Here is an 18,999-nt window from a genome sequence, read left to right as displayed (position 1 = left end):
GCATGTGGTTTATTACTTCCAATTATTAGTGTGTCTACAAAACTAATTGGTCATAAACAATATGCGAGCGGTGGGTTTGTGATTAAGTGGCATTTCTGTGAGGGTCTAAACCCCACCTAAGCTCATCTCGCCAAAATGCACGGAACCAGAACTAGTCAAACAAACTATTAGAAAGGAATTGTGCTCCTCTGATCCATCCACGGCACTTGGAAAAGCGACCATGCAAACTTCAATAAGATTAATGATATTGATGAATGCATTCAACTTGTCCTTTGTGTCTTCCATGCGTCTTGATGTGAATTCCTTGTGAAGAACAAAGATTGCGAGCTTCACTGTAATAGAATCTACCACTCAGAGACGTGGTGTAGAATGCCAAAGGCAGGCTTGAGAAAATTCACTTTCATTCTGCGCACAAGCTTTAAATTCTTCCTACGCACAGAATGTAACTTATAATTTTCCCCCCTCCTACGGAGATACTTCCTCTTGATAATCGCGATCCTGGCAGATGACATGGAGACGATGCAAGCAATTATTCTACACAGACCCTCATAACTAGGTTTGTCTTTTTGCGTCCCTCTTAACCTTTAAGAAAAGCTCTGTGGGCCAGCATCTGTCTGATACCTTTAGAGACCATCCTGTCTCCACAGGGGGCTTTCACAGAGTTTGTCTTGCACTACAATCACTTTTTAATGGAGTTTTGAATTTTAGTGAAAATGCCAGGCCGTGGAGCCAAAGTGCATTTAATTGAGTTGAGCTCGCCTAATTTCTGAGCTCGCCTGCCAAATCTGCAATTTAGCAGCCTGCGATTGCTCTTCGTATTTCACAGTGTTGGCTGAAATTGATGGTTCGCCATGTCTTTTGACCAGAGCAAGATCACCAAAGCTGGCAGAACCGCAAGGAAAATAAGGGAGCATCCGAACTGTGCGAAGTTTGTGATGTGCCAGCCGGATGACAGGTTGGCATGAGAAGAAACCCACGCCGTTCCCAGTGGTCGTGTGATTGGTGCCAGCTCTTTCAATTTCAAACGAAAATTAAAAGCAGTTCAGCCCAAACCAAGGACGGGTCTGGTCCCTGAGCTCACAAACTGGCAACTAAAATAGTAAATATTAAACGTAACACAGTGTGAATGCTCTTTGTTCATTTGTCTGTTACATTTCACACAATCACTGCTGCAAATGAAGTCTATTTCATCTTCAGTGAAAAGATTCAATATTAGTGTCATCCAATGTGACACATAATGGCAAAGAAAGGGAATGTTCACCCCTTCAAATGTAATTCCAAAATTGTCTCAATGACGTCCTGTGGTTATATTGCTCCTACAGCAGTCACAAAGAAACTGAACACAGATTCAATGCTTAGACAACACTGCCCCCTGTCAGTCTAATTAACAAAGCACTCCTTCAGCTTTTTCAGACTGATATGAGTCTACACATTGTGAATTACCCTGCCATTCAAATTACACTACCATTCAAAAGTATCAATAAGAGTTTTTTAAAGGAATCAATACTTTTATCCAGTAAGGACGCATTCAATTGATCAAAAGTGACAGCAAAGACATTTATGTTACAAAAGATAAGTTCTATTCTTTTAAACACTTTTTTTATTCATAATTTCTTCCAAAAAAAAATTAAGCGGCATAAATGGTTTCAACATTAAAAATAATAAAAGATGTTTATCAAACAATCAGATTATTAGAATAATTTCTGAAAGATTGTGTGACTGGAGTAATGGCTGGTGAAAATAAAACTAATAATGTTTCATAATATAACTGTTTTACTGTATTTTTGATCAAATAAAAGGTAGCCATGGTGAGCACAAGAGGACTTTTGAACAGTAGTGCATTAATCAAATAATTTAAAACTCACACAACCATGTGTATGATCCCTGAAGATTTCCCACATTTATAAATTGTTTGCCATTAAAATGTAATCAGTGTTAATTTGGCGCGATTGATGACAGCATTTAATTTACACGAAAGCAAAGCCTAAAACTTAAACTCGAACCCAGAACATTCTTACCACTTCCCTACTTGTTGTAAAAGGATACTTTCTCTCTCTTGTATGATGAGTTGGTTTTGTTGCTCTAGCTGTTGGATTTTTTTCTCAAAAGTCTCCTGTTCATCCCTGAGTTTCTGTACAGACTCCTCTTTTTCCTCACTAACTCTGAAAAGAAACACAAGCAAAACAGATCAGATACATAGCTGTATCACTATGCACGGAAAATCACATTGGCTTGAGGGCTACTGTAATCATTCATTCAGTCTAAAAAGTATCAGATCACTATAATGAGAAGGCTTTACCTGGCCAGCTCCTCGATGAGTTTGGCAATCCGACGCTTGTCCTCTGGGCAGAGATCCTTCAATGATGGCTTACTTTTGGCTTGAGCAGCGCTGAAGAGAGGCTACAGTCCAGAACAGACACTTTTATATTTTATTTCCACACATCTATAAAATTACTTACAGACACAAGATTGCAAACTCATCGGGTGTAAAAAAAAACAGTTTCTACTTCAGCTGTGTCATGCCACACTCGCACTGTTTATTTTATTTCAAAACAACAATAATTGGCAAATGGTGACAAGTTTGCATCCCCGCAGCTAACTGTGGCACTTCACCTCACATACACTGTAAATAATGCCTACCTGAGATAAAGTGAGAGAAGGCAGATCCGGTTCTGGTCCAGGTGTAGTGATTTTGGATTTGGATATAACAGAAGGCACCTTCTGATCTAAAGCTTTACCTATCATCATCTCAGCACTTTGCACTGCTGAATGCAATCCTGTTTTTTTCCTACTTTTATCCATGCTGCTAGCTCTTCTTTTTATCTTTCCCTCTTTATTATTTGCAGACCCAACCTTCAGACCGGCATTCTTGCTCATCCCTAAGTGAGGATGGGAGTGACAGTTTTGAAATGTCAAAACATGAGTTGTCAGAATGATGAACAAGTCGTGATATTTTAATATTTGACAATAACAGTCTAAAACAGCGTTCCTTAAATCTTGCCTGGAGGGCCAATGCGCTGCTGAGTTTAGCTGCAACCCTTATAAACTCACCTACCTGTGGTTTTATGATTCTGAAGAGCATGCTCTGGTGTGTTTGATTAGGGTTAGAGCTAAACTCTGCAGGAAAGTGGATCTTGTGGGCCAGATTTGAGAATCACTGATCTAAAACATTAAAAATGTCATAAATCCAAGTCTGACCTGTAACAAAACCCATGGGCTGCTCTTCATCTGATTCTATGCAAGTTAAAGAAAACACAACAGCAACAACATGCCTACCATAAACATAAGTCGTTCAGCTACGGTCTAAAAATATTGAAGAGAATAATACAGAATTACTCCAGTCTACCTGGTAAAATTAGTTAGGCTTGTGTGATCCTGCTGAGAGGAATAGTAATGTATGTGCATGCACTTTACTGAAGCAGTATTGTAGTACATTTCGGACAAGTATATACTTGTAAATTTAAAAAAGTTTACAATTAACTACGGTCTACGTTTCATTATAATAAAATAAATTCTATACACTACAGTACGTTAAATGTATTGTCACGACAACTGCAGCTTTATGTATTAAAACTAGAGTTCGGTTAAGCTGACAATGAAAATCCGCTAATAAGCTATTAGCCTCCCTTCTCTCATAAACACAGACCACGTTACACGGTTGAATTTTATGCTTGCTATATCATAATAATATAACTAATTTAAACAGACTCAGTGAACAAAAACACGAAAAAAATGTAAGGATACTGTCATGAATCCAGTAAAATCCATCGCCGTTTGCGCCCTCAGCAACAGACGCCATACTGAAACAACCGCCACTTCCACTAAGGCTCAGAAGCTCCTCCTCTTTTTCATCTCTGGTTAGTGTGATTGGATTAAATTTTTTTGCCGCACCCGCCTATCTAGAATACTATTGGTCAAATTACTCATCTGTCATATTCTCAGCATATAGAAGCGGAGAACCTCAGTGTTTTGGTTTTACGTGCTTAGTAACCTCAGCAGCATCCGTTGGTGTGTGACAATACAGTTAACGAATCAATGGCATAGAATGATTTGTGTTATTTTGGAATGGAGGAGGTGAAAGATGACAAGACATGCAAGGGGTTTGTAGACAGACTCACCCTCGGTATTACTCGGGTTTTGGGTGAGTGGACAATGCTTAAAATGAATAATTATAAACCGCATCATACAACAGGCTACCCGGGTTTGTTTTGGTTTTAGGTGGTCAGGATGAGATGCCAGCTGACAACCAGCTTGGCCAGATTGGGAGACCATTCCACCAAAGCAGTTTAGGGTGGATTAATATGTTTGTTTTTCTTGCTGTCTAAACACTAATACAAACCAGGTCAATTATCAATTATTATCAATGCCCAAATTGAGATTAATTTATTTAAGGATTGATTAAATGTTTTTGGTTATGTGTATATGTGCATTGCATTTATGTGTTTGACAGAGAACCTCCCAGGAGTGCTGGATGTACAGTTCGTAGAGAAACCCCCTGCAGAAAAGCAATGCCTTCTCTCCTGGGAGCAGGTTTGGAGGAATTTCAGTTTACCAGAGAATATTCTTTGATGTGGTTATGTTTACATCTGGTGTGCTTTCCCTGTTTTTGCCAGAAAAACAACTGTGCTTTGCCGGAAGATCTAAGAGATTTCTATCTCACAACAGATGGCTTCATGCTTTCCTGGAACACCAAGCTGGGAAGTGAGCATGCACTGATCTCTTAAACCCATTATAGTTTGGATCAACTGTAAACGGTGCTTTAAATATATCCCTTTTATGCTGCTTTTTCAAATCTTATCAATGTTTTCCTGCAACTCATTTTCCGATTCCATTATTGTAGTTAAGGTTATCTTTATTTTTTTTGTAAATGTATATGTGTCTTACAGATGAATTGGTTCCAGTGGGTTGCATGATGATCAGCAGTGTTGCTCAATTACGCCCCCTGATTCAGTCAAATGTATATTCCCTCCCCAATGCGCCTACTTTAGCTGATCTTAACTATGATGATTTAGAGGGTGAGATTTTCTTACATCTTACATTTTTCTGGTATAGAGTAATTTTTTTACATGTCTTTCTGTTCAGTAAAATTTACATGAATTATACATCAGATTTTTTTTATTTGTACTTAAGAGATCTTTTCTGTTTTTAGAATTGGATGGCCTTGAAAAAACTCATTTTGATTCTTGTAGCCGCATCTTTGAGCTGGACCCCTGCAATGGTAATGGCAAAGTTTGCCTTGTTTACAAGAATTGCACTTCAGGTGATTATGCATCCCACAATTAATCCAAAAAGATATCAAGAGATACCGTAAAGAAAGGTTTATCAAAATATCATTTTAATCTACCATCTGGCCCTGTGTCTGCTGGCCCGTTCTGTGTAGGTTTAATGGTCCAACAGTGTGAGGTGTGGTTCTTGGACCGATCACTTTTCTGGCACTATCTCACCCCCTCCTTCACTGCCTACTACCGGCTTATGATCACTCATCTGGGGCTGCCGGAGTGGCAGTATAATTTCACTCCGTATGGCCCCAGCCCACAAGCTAAGGTCAAGATTATCTATTTCAGATCTATCTAAACAGAAGATTTGAATGACTATTTTTTTATTTTTTTATTTTACTAATATATATATATATATATATATACGTTTTAAAACATTTATATTTTAATATATTTATATTGTTAACACATTTATATTCAGATACAATATATATTGATAGAATCTTTTTTTTCTTTTTTTACATTCAGAACAAATTAAATTAAAGAAGATATGTATATTTTGTTATGTAAAAAAATGTTGACTTTGGCTTCTTTTGGCTTTTTTTTTTTACTGTGGATATTTTATTTATATCATATATATATATATATATATATATTTGAAGTCTCTTATGCTCACCAGTGCTGATTTTTTATTTATTTATTTTTTCAAGAAAAAATAGAGTAAAAACAGTAATATTGTGAAATATGAATACAATATCCAAAATAAGTATTTTCTTTTTTAATATATTTTAAAATGTAATTTATTTCTGTGATGACAAAGCTGAATGTTTAGAATTAATTACTTCAGTCTTTAGTGTCACATGATCCTTCAGAAATCATTCTAATATACTAACCTTTATTGTTATTACTGTTGAAATCATCTGTACTGCACAAAGAAAAGAACAGCATTTATTTGAAATACAAATCTATTGTAACCATACAAATGTCTTTGCTGTCATTTTTTTATCAGTTTGAATGTGTCCTCGCTGAATACAAATATTAATTCTTTAAAAAATGAAAAACTCTTACTGACCCCAAACTTTTCAGTGAGTAATCTACTGTTGCAAACTGATTTGAAATTCTCCATTGATTTCCTTGATGCAGCAATGGGCCGCCCTCTACCAACCCCTAACTTTCCATGGTGACTCTCATTCTGATACGGCCGGTGAACCTCTACTGAACAAACTGGACCCAGCCAAGGCGTTTCATGGCAAGGCCAAGCCACCCACTCCCAGGAAGAAGCAGGCACCACAGGTCCCAGTGAGCGGCGTGAGCACAGCTAAAGCACAGGGGGTCTCAGGGAGACACAGTATAACTAAACGATGACCCCAGTGTCCCAACAAATGCCTATGGAATGTTCTCATATAGGCATGTTGATTTTACTTCATGCTTATGCTTGGCATTTAACCTCACACAAGCTGCTTAATTGCATCTGTTGATGCTCACAAGTCTGTAAATGTACACAATATTTATTAAAGATCAAAGATGGAATAATCCTGAGTCGTGAGATTCTTCAATAACCTATTCCTCTATAACCCAGAAGTTAGTAGTACACACCAGACTAAGAAAGTTGGCTTGAGAAATGCAATCCATAGGCTTTTTGACTCGCATCCATGTCTCATTTTATGCCTGTAAACATCCAGGTGTCCCCAGTGGAAATGTCAGTTTTCTTCTTTGGTCCCTGTACTATCCATGGTCCTTAAATTAAGCAGGTCTGCAACTGAAACTCTCAGAGAGACATCTCTGTACTGCCATTCTTGCACTTTTCCAGAGGAATACATTCAGGGTCTTCTGCAGACTGTGTCTTAGTGCTCTTAAGATCAGGGTGGTGTAGCTCTACGAATGCTTCATAGATTAAAGCCCCAATCACTCCACCAATAAAGGGGGCCACCAAAGGTACCCACCACCAGCCATTGCCTGCCCTGTAAATAAGATGAGACAACACTTGAATTCTATTTAATAAAATTAGGCTGTTATGTTACTAAAGTCAATAAATATTAGGTTGATTTAAATAAGTAATAATTTAAAGTTAAAACAATAAATGATACTGCGGTATGCATTTTGGCGTTATTATGTATTATTTGTCTTTTTAAATATTGTTTTTTTTTTCTTTATAAATAATTTGAATAATGATGTAACGGTAATAAATAATTTAATTTAATTATTATGTTTAGTTACTTTTGATTATTTTAAAATAATTAATTTTATTTATACATTAAATTATAGTGATAGTAAATCATGCCCCAAGTTCAAGCATAGTATTTAAAATATTCTTTTCCTATCGTCAGCTTTTGAGCAAAATCATAATGAATGATTTCAGTTCTTAATAAATGTATGACTAAGTAATGTAAAAAAAGAACATGTTATTCTTATCATGCTATTTATTTTAATAAACATTTGAGTAAAATAATACATTATTTTATATATATATATATATATATATATATACTTTAAAACAGTTAAATTATTAACTGTTTTAAATTATTAAAGTACATTTTTTTTTAAAAATTGATTTTTAGTTATACTAAGTCATTTACCAAGTTCAGGTCAGACATGCTGCTGCAAATATTTTTCCAATTACAGATCTGATTTGATAATTGTGATTATTCCTGTTATCAACGTTTCAACAAAACATAATGAAAGGTTTCAAGGCAGGCATATCAGGATTTCAAATCACAAGTTAAAGGGTTAGTAACTGAAAAAAAAACAGGAGGTGTTACAAATCAACAACAAAAATCAACCCTAACTGAAATACACACATTAAGTGTTTCATAGCTTGATTTTGTATTTATTCACCTGAAAACCTCCATGCCCCAACCTGCCATCAGTGTGAAGATTCTCAGCCCCAGATCTCGTGTTGGATTGATGGCATAGCCGCTGTTGCTCCCCAGAGAGATACCAATGAGGAGCACCAGGAGCCCCACACCCACAGGCTCACCTCCAGACACGACCGGCTGGTTTCTCCGGTCTGCCAGAGCCATCAGACACAGCAACAGCATGGCAGTGCCCAGAACCTGATTCAGAGGTTTTAAAATACAACATTTTAATGAAATAGTCCACCCAAAATTTTCATTTTTTGGGTGAGCTATTCTTATACACTATCATGTTTTTGGTTCATATCATAGTTATTTTTGAAGCATATACTGTATATTCATTTTCAAAATACCTGATCAAAGAATCCAGTGTAGATTGAGATGTAAGGTGCTGGATATGTAGCGAAGATCCCAGCTGTTGCTTTGGTGCCCGACACAGTGAAATTGCCCCCACAGTAATGATGTATAGCATCTATAAAGCACAGCCCAGATGTGAGCGAAGAAACCTTGTGGCAATTTATTTGACCTTCTCACTCCAACACTAAGAACAAAAATAACTCTAGAAGAAGACGAGTATTTGCTCACCATAATAAAGTAAGAAAATGGTCCCAGCAGCAAGGAAGGAACCCAGAAACTGGGCAAAAACATACAGTGGGAACATCTTCCAGCGCAAACGGCCAAACACACACATTGTGAATGAAACAGCTGCATTCATATGAGCTCCTATGTGATAGAGTAAACATATTGCATGATTATTTGTTGTTATGGAAAACAGTGAACTCTGACCTGGTGTTTGGGGTCAAGAGGGTCTTACCTGACACTTTTCCACCAACGTGCACACCCATAGCCACACTCAGCCCAAAGCCTACATTTATGCTGAAATACTCTCCAAAAGCACCATTTCCTGTGACCACTTGTGCAACAGTGCCAAGGCCGAACACCTGGAATTCAAAAACAGAGACTGTCTGATAATTCATGCAGCAGTTATAGGAAAATAAACCTGGTGTAAAACTTATTTCTTGGCTACTTCTCAAATAAATAAATATATTGACATGAAGTATTGATTTTAGTTTTGCATGTATAGAGGCCATGATGGCACAGAAACAAGGTAATTGTAGATAACTTTTTTTTTGTTTTGTTTGTGGAAATCGCTTCAAGTGTGGAGAAAAGTATTTTCCCACTCATGAAACTATTGGGAAACATGTTTGGAAACAATAAACGTGTTTGAATTTCCTTTTGCTACTAGCACAGAAATGACACACTTTACCAATTTTTACTAATATTTAAAAATAGCAAAAACTATTACAATCTAAAAAAGTACATAACACATAAACAATGAAAATAAATATTCAATTAAAAACTAAATGAAACGATTCAACTACATGAAAATTAGAAATGTTGCTTTGGCAAATAACTGAAATATGTTTAAATTGAAGCAATAACATTACTAACTGGAAATTAATCAATCAATACTGAAACTGAAATAAAAAATAATAAATCATAAATAATCATTTTAAATTAGCCAAAAACGAATTAAAAATTATAAGAGCATGTAACAAAACTACTAAAAGTGGAACTAAAATTAAAAAATAATATTAGCTTTTAAAAAATAAAAGCTAATTCGTAATATTAATAAAAACTATAATTGTATACTGAATATAGAACATTATTAGGTTTGCATAGTCATAGTCATAGTTACTGGTCAGTTACATAGCATTGCTATTGGTCAAGTTTTTTGCATTTAACATGTTCACATTGATTTCACCTGACAATAATGGAAAAAGTACATCAAGCCAGTCTTTCTAAAAATAGAATTTATGACCTCAATCACCAGTGCAGTGTCAGGCTACTGACCACTCGTGCAAATTGTGGGCATGTGATCAAAAGCATTACAATGACAATGACACAGTGCACATTGAAGACTTCGTGAATAAATGAATTCATCAGTAAAATACTAAACAATAATATTCTATTTAACTTTGTTCCAAGCTTGGCATCGTTACATGCTGACAGTTAGTCAAATTTTTTTTTAACTGAAAATGCTAATCAATCACTATTAGGCAGAATAATGAATTCTTACAAAATGAATAACCTCTTACCATCATAATGAACGTGCAGAGGGTCTCTGCCAGGACCACTCGAATGCATTCATTTTTGATCTTCAACCTGGAAACTATTGTAGGTGCCATATGGTCTTCTCTCCTACTACCATCCTCCATTATGCTAACTTCCTGTTTCATTTCCTCTCGTTCTTTTTCTATAGAATCTATGTTTCTCAGTTTGCCAATTCAATGGATTGTACTGTAGTGTTTTTCAGTTTGGCAGCAATGTCTATTTATATGAAGTCTTCGCCCCTCCCAGTCCGCACACATGTACCCTCTGGTAACCTTGGGTAATGGGAGGGGGACAGGAAATAGACAAGAAACACACACTGAAAGCAGTATCATGAGTTGTTAAAACTTTCAAATATTCCATCAGTATCAATTACAGATAAGATTATCATGTAATATATTATATATATATGAACTGATATGTTTTTACAGTAACACAAATAATTCACTTGAACTTTAAATTGTGTATGTGTATGCAAAGTGTGATTTTAAACATACAGTTCCTCAATTGTGGTACAAGGTCTCAGCTTTATTTGAAACTAGTTTGATTCATGTAGCTATTGTTCATAAACCTGAACATTCAAAAATTTTAATAAATAAGTAATTATTAATGAATGGTTTACTCTACACTAATAATATGCTATCATCAGCATTTACCACAAGTTTTATAGATTTTATTTATAGTTTATCTCTTACTGATTTGACAGTGGAATGTAGGAACTAGTTGTAAGAGATAAACAGGTAATAGCTGACCAAAGTGCATCCCAATTGTATTCTAGTTTTGTAATAGTTTATATAATACAATGAAAATAATTGTTAATATTTAGAATTTTATTACATTTTATTATTTAATTTTCTCATTTTTTAAGTTTAGTTTTTTTAAAACTATTTTTAAATAATTTAAAATGAATTTATTTCAGTTTTAGTTAAACTTTTAGTTCAGTTAGTACTTCAAGTTGAATGATTTGAATTAGTTGCAAGGCAAGTGTAAGTTTTAGACTAAAATTCTCTTCACTTGAATGGGTAAAAAGTGTATTTACATCTAAAACAGAGGAAGATATTATTTAGGCTTTCATGTGCCCTGCATCTATCTATCTGTGGTTGTAATACCCGTTCTGTATCTGGTGTGCTGAGATATGACTCTGCGTTTCACAACCACATGACCCTCTGAGACACAAACAAGCCACACACTCTCACACATATTTCAAGGCCACCAGTTTGATCCAACATGGGCCAAGATATGTTTTATTACAGTACTAATATGTTATTTTTTGGCCAATTATGAACTTGACAAATGTAACGGTTATGTATTATATTTAGCATTATACTATGGATCATTCATTTCTCTGTATATTTAATATTACATGATTTAGTAAACATGACTTGAGAACTACAGTACAAACACTGAAAGGAACATTTGTAAGTAATTTCCTCAGCAAAGATAAGGAGCTGATAAGGTGATTGCAGGGCCCTGGCCTTTGTCCCTGCATATGTGGGTAAATTATATTCAAAATGTTCTTTTTTAAAATCTGCATGAATGTTTTTTTAAGAGCGCATAAAAGCCATTGAAAAAAGGGGATAGTTCACCCAAAAATGAAAATTGAAAAGATGATGTTTTGAAGAATGTGAGTAACCAAACGATTTTTGGTCCCCATTGACTTCTATAATATGGAAGAAATACAAAAAATACTATGGAAGTCAATGGGGACCAGTGTTTGGTTACCTTTATTTTTCAAAATATCTTCTTCTGTGTTCAGAAAACTGCAGTTTAGGAACAACTTCAGGGTTTGTTTTCATGACAGACAAAAAAAAACTATCCCTTTAAGAATAAAATGTGTTTATGTCTGTCTGTGTCTGTGCCTCTATTGTGTGTTCCTGCTGTGGAGAAAAAGTTACAATGTTATCAGTTTCACATCTTTGCTTTGCATATTTCACTAGATCACGGAAATCTGAAGTTTTCACAATTGTGTGGAGGGGGAGAAATTTTCCCACAGATTCCTCAGCTTCCTGATCCCCAGTCCTGGCATTTGTCCTTGACCTGCAGCATATCCATAAGCGGTTTATGGAATAAAAGCCTGTATAAGTCAGTTTTATCTAGGTATGCTGTTTATTCAGAAGAATGCTGAACACATGAAAAGGAAATCTGAAAGGAAATCACCTCAGGCAACTTAACTTAAGGATTTTCCAGATAAATGTTTGCTGGTTCACACTCAGATTGCTTCTTTTCACAAACGTATCAGTTTCTGCAGATTACATCATCACGCTAGTGAAAAGTGAGAAGTGAGTCACTGAACCATTGGTTCATAAATTTGGCAGAAAGCAAAAATTAATAATTCACTCAACTGATTTTTTTAAACATTGAAAAAGTTTGTAAAAAACACCACTACTGTGCATTGCACAAAATCTGCTTTGACTTTGTTTCAAAAGTGCTGGCAGAGCACAAACACAGTAACTGCCAATATTGTGTCGAAAGTTATCCAAGCTGTTTAAAAGTTAGTCAAAGTTACTCAAACTACTTAGTTTGATCTCTTGATCTGATGTCATGACTCATGCCACCTCTTTAATTGAACAACATTTGATAAATGTCCAGGTTCTTTTCTAATGTCACGTTTTGGAATTTGTAATGAATAATAATAAAAAAAATAATAATAATATTTGGGTCACTAGTTGGTGTTTCATTACTTGCTTTATGAATTCATAAATAAATAAAAAACTTTTCTAGGGGATTTATGCTATTTGGGTCACGTAAGTAAAAATATATTAATTAATACATTTATTTTATTGTTCTAATACATAAATCAATTTTTTATCTATCTATCTATCTATTGGTCGGTCTGTATCTGTCTGTCTGTCCTTTAATATCATTTTATCTTCTTCTATTCTTGTACCAGCATTTATGTGCCGAATGGCAACATCAAGACTCAGTCTGTGTTCACTCTGAGTGAATGACGTGAACACGCTTAAGCTGTGCTTTTATAGCCTTTGCCCTGTGCGCGCGCATACTGCGCTGTCGTGCCAGGGCCACTCGGATAATGCTTTATAATGCTTTAACACAGTGTCACTTTTAAGTAAACCGAGGATTTCATCGGAGGCACGCAGACTTGATAAATGAACTGGGAGTGGAGTGACATTTATTCCCATCCGTTATGGATGGTTTCAACGGTGATCCTGGCTATAATTGTGCGCGCGCAGCGGAAAGCATTGTGGAACCCGAGCGCTTGTCCTGTGAAGTTAAACGGAAAAACTGCGATCGTCACTGGAGCTAACACGGGTGAGAATTTTTTTAAACTTAATGATATTTTAACGTATGGTGCTGAGCAAATAAACGCTTGGGTAAATTTACGCAAGACCCTTTATACACAGAAGACTAGTGACACAGGCTAGTGTCCATGGTGAAACTACAAATATTGTGGCGAAAAAAAAATTCCAAGTTCAAGAAACGTTCAAGACATGTTTCATGTATATAAAGCCTAAACTTGTTTGCTGTTTATTAAGTCGTGGAGCCGCTCTGTCTCGCTAAAAACTGGTTAAACTTGCAAGCAGGCTCGTGATAATCTGTACCATATGTGTGCGCCTGGAGTAACTGGTTCAGGTATGGTGTTCACAAACGAAAAATGCTTTTTTGTTCAGTCAGTGGTTGAATGTTTAGTTAATTTGGGCTCAGATTTTTCCTCGGAGAATAAAAAAGAATAGACAAATAGAATAGAGAATATATATATATATATATATATATATATATATATATATATATATATATATATATATATATATATATATATATATATATATATATATAAACAGAAACAAAATTAGACGGGGAGAATTCAGGTGAAATGGGACGCTTTTTGCATTTGAGGTGACTGGGGAAAATGTAACAAATAAAATGGTTATATATTTATTATAAAATGATTCTGTATATAATTGCTCAAATAATATACAATTTTGTAGAAATTAAATAAAAAAGGTTTGGGGTTATATTAAAATTTTTCCTTTCATGTGGTTACATGGCATTTGAAAGTAGGAGCTTAATTTGAGTTTGATATGATGATGATAAAATATAAGATAAATTTCAAACAGATTTGGCGTATATTGTATTGCATAAAGTCATACATAATTCTTTTAAGTCATAATTGCTCACTTTCTTATTCCCTACTACTGCTGTGTCATTCACCTCTTGTTATCTCCTAGGTATTGGGAAGTTCATCGCCCTGGACTTTGCTCGTCGTGGGGCGCGGGTGATCTTGGCATGCCGGAACAAGGATCGTGGGACTGCAGCGCTGCAGGAAATCAGAGAAAGAACTGGGAACCATAACGTACATCTGCGTCAGCTTGACACCTCATCGCTCGAATTAGTCCGAAAGTTTGCAACACAGATCTTGGAGGAAGAGAAAGAATTGCATATCCTGGTCAATAATGCAGGGGCCTCAGGTGGAATGGCCATCTCTCTCTGTCTATCTCTCATATTTTCATTTATATCTATACAAACCATGGTTTGTTCACACCTACAGGCTTACCCAGTAAGATCACTGCAGATGGCTTGGAAATCACTTTTGCTACCAACCATGTTGGCCCATTTCTGCTCACCAGTTTGCTTTTAGGTCAGACAACATTTCCATTCTCATTGCTAATATATATATATATATATATATATATATATATATATATATATATATATATATATATAAATTGTTTTTCTTAAAGAAATGGTTCACCCATAAATGAGAATTTGCTGAAAATGTATTCACCCTTAAGCTGTGTAAAATGTTTCTTCATTAGAACAGATTTTGAGAAATGTATCATCAATTGCTCACCAATGGATCCTCTGCAGTGAATGAGAGTCTAAAACATGATTTTAAAAAAATCACAACGATCCACAAGTAATCCACAATAACTCCAGCTCATAGATTAATCTTATAAACTGAAAAGCTGTGAGGTTGTAAGAAACAAATTCATCATTAAGGCATTTAACTTTAAACCATGGTTTCTAAACAACATCTGAGTTCTCTATCTGTAATAATTATTTCTCTAATGAAAAGGTTCACCACCTGTCCTTTAACATTAACATAGATCTGGCTTGTAAGAAGTGCTTGATTTGGCCATATTACTCTCCTGATTCAGACGAGATGTTCACTGGAGAAAGAAATATTATGGATAGAAGGCTCATATTTTAGCCGGAAGCAATGGTTTAAAACCAAATCCCTTATTGAGGGATTTAATTACTACAAACACACAGCTTTTGATGTTAATTGATGAACTGGAGTGGTGTGGATTATTGTGATGTTTTATCAGCTGTTCAGACTCATTCTGATGGCACCCATTCACTGCAGAGGATCCATTGGTGAGCAAGTGATGTAATGGTGAATTTCTCCAAACTGTTCTGATGAAGAAACAAACTCATTTACATCTTAAATGGCCTGGATAAACTATTCCTTTGAAAAGACACATCTGGATTCTGGAAGTAAGGCCTTCTTTCTTTTTATTGTCACACAGACCTTTTGAAGAAATCGGCACCAGCTCGCATTGTAAATGTTTCGTCTATGACTCACTGGAGAGGTGAGGTAAACTTTGAACATTTCTGCGATTCCAATCTAAATCATGTGATGGATGCTACGTATAACCACACCAAGCTGCACAACATCATCTGGACAAACGAGTTGGCACGCAGGCTTCAGGGCACAGGTACATGTCCAAACCACAACTCATTATACTGACTGTCTACTGCTGCCATTAAAAATGAGTAGAAAGTCATAGTCATTTCGATGATTAGATCTGACATCGTCTCATTATTCAGTAATGTGCATAATGCACACTCTTTAAACTCTCTTATAAATTAATTTTGCGAGTGGGTCACACAGGAAAGAAAATAAGACATATACAGTAGGAAAGAAAAATCTCAAATGAGATCATCTCAATTATTTCTTCTTAACATGAGGTGAAATGTAATCCAAAAGTACAGTGCAGTACCAAAGTACAGTATATGCAAAATTTTTAGTTTTGTTAATCTTGCATTAATTGCATTAGTCTCATTTAAGTAACTTTTTTAACACAATAATCAAGGTAGTATATTTAGTCCATAGGGACATTGAGTTAGTTTACTTGTGCACGTAACTGCTTTAGGTTGAAAACAACATTTAAGGGGAAACTGTGTACCAGGGAAGGGGAGTTTTGAGAGTTACCAGATATTTTCTATGTAATGTGCATGAGATGTGCATGGGTTATGGGGTGATGTGCACTGAGCAACATGATTGGCTCAAAGGTCCTAATCTGTCCTTTAATGTATCTTTTTACATGTATAAAAAGTGGGCTGTGAGTCTATGCGTTATCTTTTTGCATACATACTCGAGCTGTGTGTAAACCAGATCATTCTCTGCAGAGAATTAAAGCAATACAAAGAAAAAACTCATTTTTTTTTCATTCTCAGTCTCTACAAATTGTTATTTAATTAGAATTTCCACGACAATAGGAAACTACATTTATACTCATGACAATTGAATTTCTAAATTTCCATGTCAAACTTGAATTTCCATGAAGTACTTTGAGATGTGAAAAGAGCATGTCTGACTCCACTGAATGTTTTGAAATTCTTCACAAACAAAACGGAAAAGTATGACTGGAAATGATGTTAAAAAACTAACATTTAAGGTTGGAAATTTGAGAAAGTGCTTCATTTTTTTCTCCATTCTGACCATGGTTTGTGTGTGTTTCAGGCGTGACAGCAAACTCTTTGCATCCAGGTGTAGTTATGACAGACGTAATGAGAAACTACAACTTCATCATCCGATTCCTCTTCAACTTGGTTGGCTTTTTCTTCTTCAAAGTGAGTTCACTATCAATCCTATCACTGTAAACAACATTAAACATTTTATATCAACAACTGCTTCCTGCCAACTCCTCTGTTCTGAATTAGTGCACTAGTTTCCATAGTAGGTGGATAAAATGTGTTTGTTTTGACTGTGATTCTGGAACAAGGTCAAACACTCCAAAACCTCCGAAATTCAACTGTGCAAGGGAGCTAGTCTACATCTTTATGCATCACAGATGTTTATTGCCATTGATTGCTACTAAAGAAAGGAAGATAAACTAGAAAGAACGAGAGTAACAATAGTGATACTTTACCGAGAAGCAGAAATGGCCAGATTTCTTGGAAGGAGTGAAATTAAAAGTCTAAACTTGCAACCAGTTTCTTACATTACATTTAAATACTAGAAAGGACCCACAAGAGTTTTAAAAGCAGCAAATAAGGTTTATGACATGACACCTGTTTAATACATTATAGGCCTATAAGAAATATTCAGCAGGATATTTTAACTTTATGTGTTTATGCCTTTTTTCCACCATAGACTGCTGAACAAGGGTCTTTCAGTCCAATATACTGTGCAGTGTCTGAGGAAGCAGAAGGAATAAATGGAAAATACTTTGACAGTGACTGTTCCCTGGTCTTGCCAGCCCCCGCTGCCAGAGATCCTCCTCTTGGGGTGAAGGAATATGAGTTTTGTGAGAGACTGACTGCTAAACCTTAAAGAGACAGTTCAAATGTTCTATGACGATTCATTTAGCCTCATCCAAACATGTGTGGATTGTTTCTTATGTTTATTTCTTTGCGGATCTCAAAACAGACCAGACTTGTCACATAAGCTGTCCATATGACATTCCAAGACTTTTACAGCTTTATGTGAGAAACCAAAGGAAATGTTTCCCCAATAATGTTTGCCCAATACTAACTGTTTCACAAGCTCACTCAAAATTAGACACAGCTGTTACTTATTGTTGTAATGTTAATCTTTTTTGATAGAGCAGAAAATATTGTTCAAACCCTTTTTGAATGAAGAAAATATAAATTCTCATTCATTCATTATAGTTGTCTCTCAACAGCTTTTACAGGGAGCTGTTCTTTCAGTTGTGATATTTTTTCTGTTACCTTCTGCAATGTGCTAGTTAATTATCTCAAACTTATGCAATAAGACAAAGAATAAAGGCTGATTTTAAAATGTGATGTAAATTCCTGCTGTATAAACATCTAAAGGTTTTAACAGATGTTCTCTATTTGCTATAAAGAGTTTTGCAATAAAATACCAGCTAAAGCTTCCATAACTAACAAAGTATGTCCAAATTTAGGCGTACATGCTGACTTTCACTCAACTTGACACCATAGAAGACATACTGAAAACACTGTGAACATTTAACTCACACATATACATATTCTCTATGTCATCCTATCATTCAAAAGTCTGGAGTCAGTATGATTTCTTAAGGAAATAATTTTATTCAGAAAGTATGCATTAAGCTGATAGACATATACATCAAATAATCCTGAAAAAGCACTATGTTTCCACAAACATAACTAGCAGGATCATGTGACACTGAAGACTAGAGTAATGGCTTCTGAAAACTCAGATTTGCCATCACAGGAAGAAATTACATTTTTAAATATTTTAAATTGTATTAATATTACACAATGTTACTGATTTTACTGCATTTTGGATCAAATAAATGCAGCCTTGGTGAGTCTTCTGCAGTGCACATTGCAAGGTTCCAGAGTAAAATGTAAAGCATGATTTTACAATAACCATTTGGTATATTAAATGACAGTATGTTTTAATCTAGTACTGGAAACAAAGTATTTAAATTTGAGGCAAAATAAGTTTAAAAAAATATATTTAGCATTTTGTTTTAACAATTTAAATTCAGATTAAACCAGTTTGAGACAATACCAGAGTTACAACCAAAGTTACAATACTGTATGTATATATATATATATATATATATATATATATATATATATATATATATATATATATATATATATGACAAGAAACTGAA

At 35.2% G+C, this 18,999-nt stretch overlaps 4 protein-coding genes across 4 annotated transcripts in view; 2 read left to right on the top strand and 2 right to left on the bottom strand.

The window, feature by feature from the left end:
* kiaa1328 (KIAA1328 ortholog) overlaps positions 1 to 3,841 on the bottom strand; it is a 28,392-nt gene extending 24,551 nt beyond the window's left edge. Inside the window, exons 1-5 of the mRNA XM_059526055.1 lie at positions 3,745 to 3,841; positions 3,199 to 3,234; positions 2,641 to 2,879; positions 2,300 to 2,400; positions 2,047 to 2,162 (exon numbers count right to left, since the gene is read on the bottom strand). Coding sequence (XP_059382038.1) covers positions 2,047 to 2,162; positions 2,300 to 2,400; positions 2,641 to 2,879; positions 3,199 to 3,234; positions 3,745 to 3,799 — 547 coding nt within the window. The 5' untranslated portion in view covers positions 3,800 to 3,841. The remainder of the gene's footprint in view (positions 1 to 2,046; positions 2,163 to 2,299; positions 2,401 to 2,640; positions 2,880 to 3,198; positions 3,235 to 3,744) is intronic.
* A 94-nt stretch (positions 3,842 to 3,935) lies between these two features.
* tpgs2 (tubulin polyglutamylase complex subunit 2) lies at positions 3,936 to 6,749 on the top strand. The gene is made up of 7 exons (XM_059526058.1): positions 3,936 to 4,141; positions 4,451 to 4,530; positions 4,614 to 4,701; positions 4,887 to 5,015; positions 5,150 to 5,260; positions 5,381 to 5,544; positions 6,360 to 6,749. The coding sequence occupies exons 1-7, from the start codon at positions 4,066 to 4,068 to the stop codon at positions 6,579 to 6,581; spliced, it is 870 nt and encodes a 289-aa protein (XP_059382041.1). The 5' UTR covers positions 3,936 to 4,065; the 3' UTR covers positions 6,582 to 6,749.
* Positions 6,709 to 10,353, bottom strand: aqp7 (aquaporin 7). Its single transcript, XM_059526057.1, has 6 exons — positions 10,168 to 10,353; positions 8,883 to 9,009; positions 8,654 to 8,791; positions 8,422 to 8,540; positions 8,052 to 8,269; positions 6,709 to 7,177 (listed from the first exon to the last, which is right to left on the bottom strand). The coding sequence occupies exons 1-6, from the start codon at positions 10,306 to 10,308 to the stop codon at positions 6,985 to 6,987; spliced, it is 936 nt and encodes a 311-aa protein (XP_059382040.1). The 5' UTR covers positions 10,309 to 10,353; the 3' UTR covers positions 6,709 to 6,984.
* A 2,841-nt stretch (positions 10,354 to 13,194) lies between these two features.
* zgc:64106 (uncharacterized protein LOC393348 homolog) lies at positions 13,195 to 18,036 on the top strand. The gene is made up of 6 exons (XM_059526054.1): positions 13,195 to 13,450; positions 14,368 to 14,607; positions 14,688 to 14,777; positions 15,670 to 15,858; positions 16,887 to 16,996; positions 17,520 to 18,036. The coding sequence occupies exons 1-6, from the start codon at positions 13,288 to 13,290 to the stop codon at positions 17,697 to 17,699; spliced, it is 972 nt and encodes a 323-aa protein (XP_059382037.1). The 5' UTR covers positions 13,195 to 13,287; the 3' UTR covers positions 17,700 to 18,036.
* Positions 18,037 to 18,999: the final 963 nt, after the last annotated feature.

The sequence above is a fragment of the Carassius carassius genome, chromosome 36, assembly GCF_963082965.1.
Source record: "Carassius carassius chromosome 36, fCarCar2.1, whole genome shotgun sequence".
Classification (NCBI taxonomy): Eukaryota; Metazoa; Chordata; class Actinopteri; order Cypriniformes; family Cyprinidae; genus Carassius; species Carassius carassius.
The sequence above is the reverse complement of the archived record's forward strand: the minus strand, read 5'-3'. Positions and strand labels throughout refer to the sequence as shown.